The 15,696-nt window shown below is 44.0% G+C and overlaps 1 protein-coding gene across 1 annotated transcript in view; it reads right to left on the reverse strand.

Moving 5' to 3' along the window:
• The window catches only part of AGBL1 (AGBL carboxypeptidase 1), a 3,971,795-nt gene that overhangs the window by 2,676,287 nt on the left and 1,279,812 nt on the right, over positions 1-15,696 (reverse strand). Inside the window, exon 12 of the mRNA XM_085644473.1 lies at positions 5,135-5,218. Within this exon, the coding sequence (XP_085500599.1) occupies positions 5,135-5,218 (84 nt within the window). The remainder of the gene's footprint in view (positions 1-5,134; positions 5,219-15,696) is intronic.

The raw sequence follows: 15,696 nt of genomic DNA on the forward strand, positions 1-15,696 counted from the left end.
TTATCATGGAGGAACGGTTTTGGGCCCCTTGCCTTTATCTGGGCACCCTCTTGACGAATCACCCTGTAACTTTCAAGACAGCTGCTGACGTAAGTGCCTAATTAGTTTTGGAAATGTTGTGATCTTTCATCGAACAGAGCCAAAGTTCCTATATAAACTATGTCTTAACTATAACTACCTACTGGTGACCGCCAGTAGGTTATATAGATATCTTTTCGCCAGCCATTACATGTTTCAGCCCTCGTGGGCCTTGATCACATGAAAAATGCTGCGGCTCCATTTAATCTATTTAAAGCCATTTCTTAAAGTGCAAATGTTAACAGACATAGATGTAGACAAAAGACTACACATTAGTTGTCACTGTTCTTTCACCAATTGTTTCCACGTTGGTTTCCACAAACTTTATATATGCAAATTATTGTATAAATACTGGAATTGTACTTTATGTAGATCACAAAACAAAATATACTGAAACTCCAAAACCTAGTTTGAAAATATGGAAGACTATATTCACCATTTCATTAATTCAGCAAAACTTAGTTTCAACATTTTAGAAAATGTCATTATATATTTATCATTTGTTGAAACAATTCACCAAGACTTGTTTCATATGGTTTTCTTGGCCTGAAATCTGCTTAGTTGGTGATTCAACAGGTAAACATTGTGTCTGTTTAAAGTGCAAGTGCTGGAATGTATTGAAAGTGCATGTGCTTCATCACGCGTTACTAAATTGTGAAGTGCTCTAATATTATTCTGAAATTTCTATTGTTTTGGTATAGCAGCATTTTGCGGAAATTGACTCCTTTGTTAATACATGTATAAATATAATATCTCATTTTTCCCCATCATTCATTTTTCTTATAAACCACATTTCGGTTTGAACAACCCTGTATGTCTTAGGTGCCAAAATATTTTTTGGTCTGTTCTATTATGTTTCATTGGATTCTTATTGGAGACAGGTGTACAGGTCCTCAGTGACATTCAGGTCCCCCGGTTGTTTAGAATCTAATTCAAGGATGTACTGTGTTTCTAGTTTATGTAAAGCACTTTCTCTATTTCCCCCTCTTCTGTTTGGTGGCACTGAATCTAGTAGATAATATTTCAGGGTCTGAATTGTGGATATCTTTGAAATGGCGTGCCACGGGGTATGTTGGATCCTGGTTGCTGATTCCCCAGATGTGCTGGAGTATTCTTTTGTGTACTTGAAGCTTGGTACTGCCCACATACTGTAAGCCACAATCACACTCCAGCACATAAATTGCATGGTCTGTTTTGCAGGTCAGGGATTTTGAAATTCTATATTCTTTATTTCCATAAGGTATAGTGTGGGCTGATTAGTTGATGCCGTATTGGCAGGCTTTGCATATTTTACATTTGAAAAAGCCTTTGCGTTGTGACAGCCAAGTTGTTTCCTCAATGTTCTCAGGACTACTTTTTGCGAGGCTATTTCTCATGGAGGTTGCCCTACTTTATGTGATAGCTACACATTTGGGTAGGGACTGGCAAATTATTGGATCACTTAGAACTATAGGCCAGTTTCATCTCATGATGTTTCTTATAGCCTGCTCTTGCTTACTGTAGGCTAAAATAATTCTAAAAAATCACTGTCCTTTTTAGATTTTTTGTTTCTCTTGATCCGTGAAGGCAGGATTTGGCTACATTACGGTTTGTCTTTAAGCAGCTCTGACTTGTCTAATGCACTAGATTTGGCAACTGCATCATCTATTGTTTTTTTTGAGAATCCTCGCTCTAGATTTCTAGATTTACTGGCCTGGTAGGCTGAGCTTAGGTCACCACCATTACTGCAGATTCTTTTTAGTCTGCCTCTCACCTATATATACCTAGTGCTCATCCAAAACTTAAACATCTCAGCTCCTTTCTGTGGGAGAGCTGTATCCCGCACTAGGTACCATTTTGTCCTGGTGGGAGGATGGAACCCAATGATGAAGCATGCCACCCTCAGGTGCTTGAGAGTTCTTGTCCTAAAAAAAAAGCATGTTTTCACATACACAAATACTCTTTCCATAACTAGAAGTACTTATGTGCGTTTTCTATTGATAGGGAAGAGAACGCTTCTGGTTGGGTTCTTCACTTTCACTAGGCCCCTTTTGTGCATAGAACATCCAGAAACTGATATCCAATGGGTATTCACAAACTTGTCTCTAACACATTTTCATCCTGGAAAAGACCACAGATTTATTCTTGATAGAGGTGGGATGCATCCCTTTCCAAATCAGTAATAAAAAGTGATCACTCCTAATGTTGGTGTAGATGTAGGAGAAGACGTTTCTCAATGGGGAAAATGATTTTATCTGAGGAAAAAAATGGTAGCAAGTGAATTGGCACCGGAGTTCCTAATGTTCTCACACATATATGCAGGTATTATTTCTCCTAAAGAAATTGATTTCACAAAGTTTTCCAGGTGTGCACCTGGAATCCTGCAGCTGTTGCATGTGTAACACAATTACCTGGAAATTCTTTGTGAATTTATAAAAATTAGTAGTCTGCACCCCTGTGAGGTTTTAAATCTGCAGCTTCGGAGTTCTGACTTTATTTTGTGAATGAGACTCATAGCATTTTCTTTTATCTATAGTTATCCTCATCGTGTAAGTCTTTGGTTTCTTTCGGGTTAATAAAATATACGCTCAATAGAATGTGTGTATAGTTTAAACATAAAGCAATTCATCGGTTTCTTACTTGACATGTTTTAACCTACCATATTGTTCTACAGAAGAGGAAGAAACACATTCCCATAATGTTTCTTTTAAAAATCACCCTGTTAATATAGTTTATTTATTATTTAATCTGTGTCTGAAATTGGTTTATTAATTGGCGAAGAGGGTACCAACATAATAAACACAATCTCCATAGACTAAAACACAGTTCTTAAGGAACATCTGCTTAGACTCTGGAGGTGTGGCACAAGCAGCAGGCAATTTCCAGAGAAATATGTGTTAAGTTCAAACGGTACCAACAATGTTAAAGTCAGGAAATGAGCACAATACAATTAGCAAACCATTTTATGTATATTGAGAAAAATGTAATAAACCAAAAAAACACTTAAACAGTCAAAATTGGATAAAGGGAACAGAAGTACAATTTTAAATTTGTAAGGCCACATGTTATAAAGCCAATAGTGCCAAGAAATTGTGATGCACCAATATAAAGTATTAGTTTGCGGTTGACTGGGAGGTAGGCACAATTTCATTCAACTGGGTTGAACTGGTCAAAGTTTTTACTGCAGCATTTAGTCAGATTTTTAAAGCTCAAAACCTTCCAGTTTAGTAAGGTCCAAACAAGAAGTGAGTGAGGGTCCCTATATGTCGAATACATCATCATTGAGTTTCCACTGAAACTGTTAGGTGTGACACCAAAAAAAAAGCAGACGAAAGCTGTGATTCAGAGCCACTGAGGTCACTCCACCTCTGGGATGGTTGCCACCTCATCCAAGAAACTTTTTTGGTTTTCAAAATCCATCAGCTGGGCAATCTGGAAGCTGTAGCCAGATAGATCTTAAAGTGGACAAAATCTCTGAGCAGGATGAACTTGGCTTCCTTGCCCAACGAGGTTATGGCCACACTAGGGATCCTCATAACCTTGTATTATTCCTCTAGAGTGTCAAAAATTTTAAATTTTTCTCCACATCCTGAGAATGTTTCTCTTGATCACTCCTTCAGCTATCCATACCTTAGATCAGGCTTCTAGGCACAAGATCTCTCTCAATCCATGGACTGTGTAGTGGTGCACTAAACCTTTTTGGATTCAGGAGTCCTTCTCCTTTTTGTGTCCATGGACCAGGCAAGCAGGAGATCAACCAGTTTACATTTAATGAGCAATTCTAGTTCCTTGTTGCCAGTAGGAGATATAAATCCTTGGATCTTTTTCCAGTCATTAGTCATAGTTTTCTTTCTTCAGCATGTTTTATTCCCAGGTCCAGGATTATTCTGAGGAGGTGGTGGTGAGGTGTACGTCTTATTGTGTGTACCTGCCAGTGACTGGAGAATTCTTACAACCAAATCCTATTTACTCACACATTCCTCATCTATTTTTGAAGCACTTCTTCTCTTGGTTTCTGTAAACCTTCCAAGGTGCCCTTGAATGAAATGAATCCCACCATGCTGCAAGTGAAGACACTCTGGTTGTTCGCTCTAGTCTTTCCCATATAAAGATGAGGTATCCTCATCTCTTTAAGGGCCAAAACGTTTTCTCCCTCCTGCTGTGGTTAGAGCCAGAGAATCTCTGAAGGCCTTGGAAATAACAGGGAGTAGTTCCCGCCAGCCGAATCATTTTCAATTGTTGATCTTGTAGTTTCCCTTGGATGGTATACAATTATGTTTTTAATTGTTAGCCAGACCTGTTAATTGAAAATGAAGATTTATCTTCGAAATAAATACAGCTTTTGGATAATTGTTCACCTTGATGTTGTACTATTCCCAATATGTAGTATGCCACACTATTAACATAAATCACCCAGCCCTTTGGGCTAACAAGGGCCACTTTAGGGGTGATTTGGCTTGCCCAATATATAGAAAATATATTTTTCCTATGTGACACAGATGCTTTTCCTTGCCATATGTTACTGCACTGCTTTTAGACTCCATCTTCCCCAGAGCACAATGATGCTCCGTGAAGCAATACTTTTTTGGCATGTAGGTCTTTGGTGTCAATAGTCACTGCAGCCGTACATAGCATTTACCTTCCCCAGCATTGGTGCATTTCTTGTGAAATTTACCATGGCCTTGCAGGATAATTAAATGTGTCCTAAGCTAGGCTAAAATCAGAGAGTGAATGTTGGGGGACCACAACACAAATTATGTCCTTTCCTACAACCTGTCTGTTGAAAAACATTTTGTAAAAAGAAATACTTGCAATATTTATTTCTTCTTTTTCCATTTTATCCACTGCCCATCTAATCTCCTCATGTTTCATTTATCGTACAATCACAATTAACCAGTTGCATATATTACAATCCAAATTTCAAACATACCGTTTATTTTCTGATTTCAAAATCTACTTTCTAATAAGATATTGATTGTAAAACCCATCATTGCAACAGAAGATAGTGAAGGGGAACGCACACAATGCTTATGCTCTACCTGAAATACCAATATACATTTTAATTATTGAGGCATACCTTGGACTGTCTATGTCAAATACCACTTTGTTGAGAAGATCACTTGGCCGCAGAAAGCGTTTTATGTCCTCAAGCACTTTGTCTCTGGAAAGGAGAGAAAGGATTATTGTTTGGTTATATGTCACATCTCACGCCCATCCAATTCAAGATGTCTCACAAGTGGAATACAAGTGTATGTAATTTTACTCCTCTCTCGGTGTGCATATACGCTAGCATATTTTCCATTCCCTTCCAACAGCGAGACTCGTCAGCGGCAGTGCTTGAGGCTTGCAGTCTGTGCTAATTGATGTAAATGTGGACACAGAAAGAACTTGAACATGGTCACAATACCAGTCGATTTAGGCTTACATTACAAAAACATTGAAAATGGTAAAGCAAACAAAAAAGAAAAGAAAATAGTAAAGCACTGTGACAGTGGAAATATGAGTTTATTACATTTTTTGCAAATAGTTGTTTTGTTCTGATTTGGAGCACTGTCTCCGTCTCCAACACCATACGGTTGGGGGAGGATGTGTGTATTCTTATAGTCATTCAAACTGGTTCAGGGTTTGAGACAGATGGTCTTTGAACACAAACCTTCAAGCCATTTAAACATGTGTACCCAAGCGGAAATAATGTGGAAAGTGTTTTACAAGTGCAATTAAAGGGTTTCTCAAGACTCAGCAGGATCTGGGTCTCGGATGTTTTCTAAGAACCAGACTTTTGGAGACATATATTCATTTTAAGTATGTTTCGAAGACATGAAAGTGCTTAATCTTTTTAAAGTTTTAGTAAATGTATTAAAGACCTCCAACCCTCGGTCTAGGTCCACTCACTCCCCACAGCTCTGCTGTGCCATCTCTTGCCTCCAGACCCCGACCTCCTCCTTGGGAGGTTTGAGGCTGCTGTCTGCTCCTGCGCCTGCTGCCCGCTCCAACTGGGACCAGACTGCCTGAAACCTCCGTAACCTTTCTCAGCTATTTTTTTTCTTAATTTTTCCCTGTTGTGCCACTGTTATTGTGCCCATCTATGTCTTGCTTTAATTCCACCACTGTTTTTATTTTCTCGTGCATGCCTGTTCCTTTCACCTTTCGCTGCTGCTGCCCCTGTGGCCCCTCCCCCCTCAGAATTTCCCCCGGGATTCCCCTCTACCGCCTCCCAGCCTCTCCTCCCTCCCACCTCCCCTACTTAATGGCGGCTGCACGGTTGTGCCACCAGTGCCGAAGGCTCGCCAAAGGCAAGCCTGTCTGCGCCCGTCCGCAACCCAACCGTGGCCAGTGCCAGGAACCCTGGACCTCCCACTACCCATTGCTATGACACAACCACCGTCCTCACACTCAACCCTGGAAGACTTAGAGAATGCCAACAGGCCTCGCTGAACAGGACCCACGGCCAGTACTCCTGCCTCCACTGCCGCCAGACCCTCACTGCCACCCCGGCCTCCAACACTGCCGACGCCAGCATCGGCGCCACCCAAAAATGCATCCTCCTCAACGTACGCTCTGTACACAAACACGCCATGGAAATCTGGAACCTACTCGTCTCTCTCCCGCCGGATATCGCCTTCTTCAAAGAGACCTGGACCAACGTATCCTCCACACCTGACATCAGCACCGCCATCCCAGACAGATACAAGATCCAGAGGAAAGACTGCCCCAACCACCCAGGAGTGGGCCTTGCCATTGCCCACAAGAGCACCCTCTGCCTCACCACCTCCAGCGAAACCTTCCCCTCTGCCGAACACCTGCACTTCCAGATCCAGACCACCCCCAAAGCCTCACTCTAAGGAACCCTCGTCTACAGCCCCCCCAGCCCCCGAACACCCTTCGCCACCACCATCACCAACTTCATCGCACCCACGCCATCGCCTCAACAAATTACATACTCATTGGAGAACTGAACCTCCACCTCGACAACCCCAGCGTCCCCAACTCCACTATCCTTCGTGAGAACCTCGCTAGCATCAGACTTAAACAACTCATCAACACACCGACCCACAGAGCAGGACACACCCTCGACCCCATCTTTGCGGCAGGAAACAGCTTCCAATTCAGCCACACAATGCAGCCGCCATGGACCGACCACCACACGTACACTTCACCATAAACAAACTCAAGGCACCCAATCCAGCCCCACACCCACCATGAAGGAACTGGAGCAAGGTTACTGATGAGCAACTTAACCCCACCCTCACCGAGACAACCACACCTGAGCACCCGACGCAAATGATGCAGCCGGAGAACTCCACACCTGGATCTCCGACTGCACAGACGAGCTTGCTCCGCTATGCAACCCCGACAGACAACACCCCAAGAAAGCCGCCTGGTTCACCACCGCTCTCCAAGAAGCCAGACACACCTGCAGACTCCTGGAGAAGAACTGGAGAAACACCAAGACAACCGAAAACCACACCACCTACAAGGACGCCATTACGGACTACCACTGCCAGATCTGAGCCACCAACTTCATCCACAACAAAATCCTGGCCAACTCCACCAATTCCAAGGAACTTTTCAGTGTGATTCAAGAATTCACCAACCCACGCAGCGAAAACACAGACATCACCCCATCCCAAGACCTCTGCGACAAGCTTGGAACCTATTTCCACCTCAAGATCAAAAACCTCTACGACAACTTCATCGACTATCCACCAGGCGCCACAGACGGCCCCCCTGCAACACCAGCCAGCCCACAATCTCCAATTGGACACTGATCACGGCCGAAGACACTGCCTCGACCATGAAAAGCATCCACTCGGGGGCCCCCACGACCCCTGCCACCTCACATCTACCACAGAGCCGCGGCTGCCATTGCACCCAAACTACAATGCACCATCAACACCACCTTCAAAACAGGCACCTTCCCAGATGACTGGAAGCACGCAGAAGTCAGATCTCTGCTCAAGAAGCCCACAGCTGACCCCACCGACCTCAAGAACTATCGGCCCATCTTGCTCCTTCCCTTTGCAACCAAAGTTGCAGAGAAAACAGTCAACAAGAAACTTCCACGATTCATTGAAAAGAACACCATCCTCAATCCGTCCCAATCCGGATTTCAAAGCAACCACAGCACAGAGACCACCCTACTTGCCACCACAGATGACATCTGCAGTCTCCTGGACCAAGGCCACCCCGCAGCCCTCATCCTAGCCAACCTATCAGCGGCCTTCGACACCGTCTCCCCCGCACATTAGTCGCCAGACTACATGACGCAGGCATACAAGGGACAACCCTGGACTAAATCCGATCATTCCTCACCGGAAGAAGCCAAAGGATCAGATTCCCACCCTCCTCTCCGACCCCACAAAAATCACCTGTGGAGTCCCACAAGGTTCATCCCTGAGCCCCACCCTCTTCAACATCTACATGGCCCCCCTTGCAGCCATCATCCGACAACACGGCCTCAACATTGTATCCTATGCCGATGACACCCAGCTCACCCTCTCCCTCACCAAAGACCACATCACTGCCAAACTCAACTTCCAGGAAGGATGCAAATCCATCGCAGTCTAGATGACCAACAGCTGCCTGAAGCTCAACGCCGAGAAGACAGAAGTCCTCGTCATTGGTACCACCCCTTCTGAATGGGACAGCAACTGGTGGCCGACCGCCCTCGGAAGCCCCCCCTGAGTCAAGGAAGACAGTCACCCACACACTCATCACCAGCAGACTGGACTATGGAAATGCAGGCTTACGCCGGCATCAACAAGTCCCTACTCCGCAAACTCCAGAGAATACAGAACACCGCCGCCAGACTCGTCCTTGGCATCCCCCGACACGAACACATCAGTCAACACCTACGAAGTCTCCACTGGCTCCCCGTGGAGAAAAGAGTCACTTTCAAAATCCTCACTCACGTCTACAAATGCCTACACAACAACGGACGCAAATACCTCAACGACAGAATCAACTTCCACGTACCCAAAAGAAACCTCCGATCTTCCAATCTTGCACTGGCCAAAACCCAGCGCATCCACAGAGCCAGAGCAGGTGGAAGATCCTTCTCTCACATTGCAGCCAAGACCTGGAACTAACTATTGGCAGACATCAGACGCGCCCCCTCTCTGAAAACCTTCAGGATGACCCTCAAGACCTGGCTCTTTAGCTAAACAGATCTGTTGAACCCCCCCAGCGCCTTGAGACCCTCACGGGTGAGTAGCGCGCTTACAATTCCCTGATTGATTGATTAATTGATAAAGTAAAAAATGCATTAAACTAGCAAAAATATCTTCAGCCATGTGTGCTAGAAGACTGGTTTTAAAAAGTTGTCACAATTTGTATACCGACCTTTTGCGACCACTAAAGTATTTTGCGAACCAACTTTTGGACTAAGAGGTCAGTTCATAAAATAACTATTTGGATGGGGTAGCAAATTGACCTGCTAAATTAATCTTCTTTGGGAAGGTTCAAAATTGTGACTCCCTCCTGTTGGATGCGAAGACAGGGATAGGGGTTTGAAAGCAAAACTGATTTTCTTTATAAGCAGTCTGATTTCCTTAAAGAAAAAGAAGCTGCTTTTAATTTAAAAAAAAAAAAAAGGTTTCGATTTAGAAAACACCATTGAGAGATGGCTACTGCCTCTGAAGCCAATATACATAGAGAAAAGGTTGCAAATGAGTTGCTACTCCAACTTTAGAGTCAGTAACTTATCAATGGTTTGTGACCAGAATTCAGGTGCATACCATTGATACATATAATACCATTATAGCATTTAGAAAGGACTCCCAAAAACATGCCCCTTTCAAATACCAATCGGTTATCATTGCTAAACACATTTTGTGATTCAGAAAACATTTTATGAATCATAAAATGTGTTTAGTACATTTTAAAAAGCTTTTTACTGGTAACAGACTCTCTTAATTACTGTACTGGAGACTTTGCAGCTGGTACAAAGTTTAGTACAGCTGGCTGTAAGTCAGCAGAATATATGATGCACAGTAATCAGGAAATGAAAAGAGTGTTGTACGGTTCAATCTGTCATGCAATGTATGTTAGATATTCGGATGTGGATTTCTGATTATTAAACAGGAATTTTTGTACAAAAAACAAATATATAAAGATACTCCATGTATAAAACTGAGTTACGGGTTGAAGAGGGGGTGAAACCCTACTGAAGCAGCAACCACAATCTCTGTCAAGCAAACCCCAAATTACTCTACTTTACCCCATGGTATTTTAGCACAAAGCAGCCAGTCTTAGCTTTGAGGCACTGTGTAAAGTATTTGTGCAGTACTTTAAACATTAATAAAGTGAAAAAACAACACAAGAAAAATACCCCACCAATTTAGAAACATTGAGTCAAATGTTACAAATCATTTGAGATAAAAATGACAAAAAAATTCCATTAGAGAACCAGAGATATGTAATTTCAAAGTTTTAAGTGAAAACAATGCCTAGAAGCACGAAGTTCCAACTGTTGTTATCTGGTCATGTCAGACCGGTACACATTCAGGCCGATGATGGTGGAGTGTCGGCCGGATACACGGACTAAGTTAGGCCACCTGAAAAAATGTTAAAACCAGTTTTGGGTAGTGCTGTGAGATTTCCTGTTGAGTGGTGATCCTTGTGACTGGGGGTGAATGTTTACATTGTCTTTCATTCCACCCATCAATTGTTTCTTTTGCATATGTTGCCCTAAGTGGGAAGAGTATGCCCAGACGTGGGTCCTGTGCTCACTACACCACTGGATTCAAGCTAGCCTGGCTGATTAAGGGTGATGCCATGAAACCAGTCCCAGGATGCTTGTTTCCAGTCTAGGGAGGGCCTGGCTTGGCAGATCCGGCTGAACTGTTCCCACAAGGAACAGGTTCAAGACTGATTTGCATAAGGTTGGATCCAAACTGAGGTGGTATGGTGAGCAAAAGAATGATGGATCAAACCCAGATCCTTGCGACTGGGGACGAATGTTTGTATTGTCCTGCATTCCGTCCAACAATTGTTTCTTTTCCATATGTTGCCCTAAGTAGGAAGGATATGCCCAGACGTGGGTCCAATGCTCACTATACCACTGGATTCAAGCTAGCCTGGCTGATGAAGGCCGATGCCCTGAAACCGGTCCCTGGATGCTTGTGTCTGGCCCAGGGAGGACCTGGCTTGGCAGTTCGGGCTGGTCCGTTCCCACAAAGAACAGGGTCAAGACTGATTTGCAGATGGCTGGCTCCAAACTGGGGTGGTGTGGTGAGCAAAAGAATGATGAATTAAACCCAGATCCTTGTGACTAGGGGTGAAAGTTTGCATTGTCCGGCATTCTGTCCATCAACTGTTTCTTTTGCATATGTCGCCCTAAGTGGGAAGGGTATGTCAAGACCTAGCTCCTGTGTTCACTACACCACTGGATTCAAGCTAGCCTGGCTGATGAATGGTGATGCCCTGAAACCGGTCCCAGGATGCTTGCTTACGGTCCAGGGAGGACATGGCTTGGCAGTTCGGGCTGGACTGTTCCCACAAGGAACAGGGTCAAGACTGATTTGCATATGGCTGAGTCCAAACTGGCGTGGTGAGCAAAAGAATGATGGATTAAACCCAGATCCTTGTGACTGGGGGTGAATGTTTGCATTGTCCAGGATTACGTCCATCAATTCTTTCTTTTGCACATGTTACCCTAAGTGGGAAGGATATGCCCAGACATGGGTCCCGTGCTCACTACAGCACTGGATTCAAGCTAGCCTGGCTGATGAAGGGTGATGCCATGAAACTGGTCCCAGGATGCCTGTTTCCAGTCTAGGGAGGGCCTGGCTTGGCAGTTTGGGCTGGACTGTTCCCACAAGGAACAGGTTCAAGACTGATTTGCATAAGGCTGGGTCAAAACTGAGGTGGTGTGGTGAGCAAAAGAATGATGGATTAAACCCAGATCCTTGTGACTGGGGTGAATGTTTGTATTGTCCAGCATTCCGTCCATCAATTGTTTATTTTCCATATGTCACCCTAAGTGGGAAGGGTATGCCCAGACGTGGGTCCCGTGCTCACTACACTACTGGATTCAAGCTAGCCTGGCGGATGAAGGGTGAAGCCCTGAAACCGGTCCAAGGATGCTTGTTTCCGGTCCAGGAAGGACGTTGCTTGGCAGTTCAGGCTGGACTGTTCACACAAGGAACAGGGTCAAGTCTGATTTGCATATGGCTGGGTTCAAACTGGGGTGGTGTGGTGAGCAAAAGAATGATGGATTAACCCAGATCCTTGTGACTGGGGGTGAATGTTTGCATTGTCCAGCATTCCATTCATCAATTTTTCTTTTGGAGAATGCAACGTGCAGCAGTGATTCCAAGGCAGCTGTGGGGCTGCAATTCAGAACACTGCATTGTCATCAAGGGTGCCATTGACCAGGGGATTTTGATGTGAGGATGAGTTGAGCAGTGGTGGTTCCGAGGAAGTTGTGGGGCTGCAGTGCGAGGTCCTACATCGCCTTCGTAGGTGCTTACGATCCAAAAGCCTGTGTCGGGGATGAGTCATAAAGGGGAAACTGTTGGCTAATGTGATGTCCTGTGTTGAGGATGCGTCACAAATCAGTTTTTCTACTGCAGCTGTGAGGATATGCATCATGCTGCATCGGTTCGGCTCAAAGGACCAAAGTTGGGATGAAAGAGCACCTTCACTCTCACTTCCATGGGTCCTAGACTGATGGGTAGGGCTCACAGCAGATAGAGTGCAGGTGCTGAGTTCAGGGTGGTTAGAGACGTTTCTGTCCCTGAGGCTCTGATCAGGAGTCCAGTCAACTAGCTCTTGGAGTCACTGTTTTGGGTCTGGGTCCTACTCACTCAGGAAGCATGGCAGCAGAGTAACAGTCCTGAGTCTTCCACAGGTCAAGAGGTGTACTGAAGAGTTGGATCTGAAGGTCAACTATTTATACCTGGTGCCCACTTTTAATTAGGAGAAGTTGCTAGAGGCCTCCACTCCCAGAGGTTCTTTGCATTTCCTGCCTCCCTGCCCTTGCCCCAGCCTGTCTGGGGTCACAAAAGACTAGTGTCAAACCCTTCAATAGTGTACTCACACACAGCATTTGTGAAGTGCAAGTGTGGTAGTTGACAACTCCGCTCCTCTGTCAAGTCAGAGATGGCCCATCATGCCAACATCAATTCCCCATGTGTCTCACTGTCTGAGATCAATATACAAAGGACAACTGCCATCTACACCTAGTCATGTGACCCAGGATACAGGCTCCCAGCACCTAATGATTTGGAGAAGACAATACCAACTTTCCGAAATGTGACTTAAATTCTGGTATTACCTTTGAAGTCGTTTTTAAATTACAATTCTTTAGACTCCAAACTCGATATTCCAACTTGCTCCCAATTGAAAGTTAGCAATTATTAATTGTAATAAGGTAACCCAATGTTATCCTATGGGAGAGGTATGCCTTGCAGTAGAGAAAATAAATGTAAGAGTTTTTTATCACCACATGTAAAAATTAAAGGTACATATCCAGCTTTTTACATACAGTCCACTCTGCCCCCTGGGCTGCTTAGAGCTTATGTTTGGGGTGACGTATATATTTTATAAATGAAGGTTTAGGCTTTTGCAGAAGGTTTAAAACTGCATCCACAGGCTGCAATGACTGGCCCGAGACATGCTTGAAGTCTACTTAAGTGGGTGGCATAATTAATGCTGCAGGCCTAATAGTATCATTTAATTTACAGGCTCTGGGCACATGCAGGACCTCTTTAGTAGGGGCTTAAAAGTAAATTAAATATGCCACTGGGTGTAAGCCAATGTTAGCATATTTAAAGAAGAAAATACAGGCACGTCAGCACTGGTTAGCTGTGGAAAAGTGTCCAAAGTCCTAAAAGCCAACAAAAACTGTTTCTGAATACTGGAGAGTGAAGTGAAAAAGTTTGTGAATGACCCTGCAGGAAGGGCCAACTCCAGCACTTCATATGCAGGATAAAAGGTGATGTTTCAAATATTGTGGGCAGACATGGGGAGATAAAAGTTGGGTTATTAGTGCCAATGAGCACTGGAATGAATGAAAAGATATCAAATTACGAACACCACACTAATAGCAAGGGGCAAAACGACGACTGAAGTCAGTACATTCTGCCCTCAGGAGTCCACTATGACCAAGCTAACCGCCAAGGAAGAGAGGAGTAACACCGAACCAATAAATATACACTGCTCGGGAGGCAACGAGGACAACCCTGCAACGAATCTCAAAATCACTCAACAAAATTGAACACGAGATCACCCAAACCTACCTTCAAATCACTTGGAGCTTACTACAGTCAATACAGCGACTGAAAGGAGTTTAGACAAGGAACTACGATTTGATCCTTTAAGCAAAATCCACAAGATAGACTTGATTCCCCATTACCTCTCGAGGGGAACACGTGATATTCTTAACAGAAGCGCACTACTAAAATTATTTAAAGATCTTCCTTCCCTGAGCCACAATAATACCAGCGATCTGGATAGTATACAGTTCAAACCCATTTCCAACTTTATCAGACAAGAAATTAAAACAGCTTCATTGTCTGATAACTCCTTTGTCGAGCAGATCTGGCAGCAGAAGGAGACATTCTCCAAATGGGGCATCGAGCTAAAAAAGGCCGATTATCTCTGTTACCCAAGCCCGCTACAACACCACAACCAGACAGAGGGCATTTTAAAAGGCGCTCAAGGCCCGGACGAACATAGTTTAAAAAACAGCACTGGCCAATTTGGAAGAAAACTCACCATCACCTTCGCTCATCCCGAAGCAGCCAAGTCTTCCAGCACCCAACAGACTACTTCCTTAACCAACTATGGAATGGCGTGAATAATACCTAGCAAGGACATAAAACCGATCCAGGGTTGGAAAATTTGCTCCTGGAATGTGAATGGCCTAAGTACAAACCTAGAAGAAGCTGACTTTGTGGTATTTATTCTACAGTATGACATATTTCTTCTTCAAGAAACATGGCAGACAAATAACTCATCAATAGTAGGCTACATGGAATATTTGAACCCGGCCAAGAGAGACACAAGGCACGGGAGAGCAAAAGGTGGCCTTTTTATTTTTATCTCGACAGAAATCTTATGGCGAGTTTCGGTTATAGATCTCGACTCCTCTTGAATGCTATGCATTAAACTAGACGTTTCGCCCTCTATCAGTCTGTTTATATTGAACATTTACATCCACCCCACATCTAAACAAAAGGGGCCAAGAATCAAGAAACTAATAGCAACACTAGTAACGTTAAAACTCGTTTATCCTCAAGCCAACACAATACTGTCCGGAGACTTTAATATGAACCTACTACATGGCAGAAAGAAAAATACACCAGGCTGTACACAGGCCACAAAACGACGTGATACTCATGGCCAGAGATGTGCGGCTCGTCTGGATGACTTTTCAATGAGCGTGCTCAATGGACGAGGGCAGTCAGATAGCCCTGCAGCATTCACAAAAGTAACACACAAAATAGGTTCAACTATTGATTACACATTCACAGACCATGACCTTCTCCCTCTTATCCTGCGTTTCCAAATAAAAGAAAGAGCAGAAAGCAACCATCATCCTCAAACTTTCACATTGCTCACAACCACTGAAAGATCTGGCGAAGACAATGCAATGTCGCTATCAACTCAATTCTATAACCTAAAACGTCTCAC

Source organism: Triturus cristatus, chromosome 3_1 (assembly GCF_964204655.1).
Source record: "Triturus cristatus chromosome 3_1, aTriCri1.1, whole genome shotgun sequence".
Taxonomy (NCBI): Eukaryota; Metazoa; Chordata; class Amphibia; order Caudata; family Salamandridae; genus Triturus; species Triturus cristatus.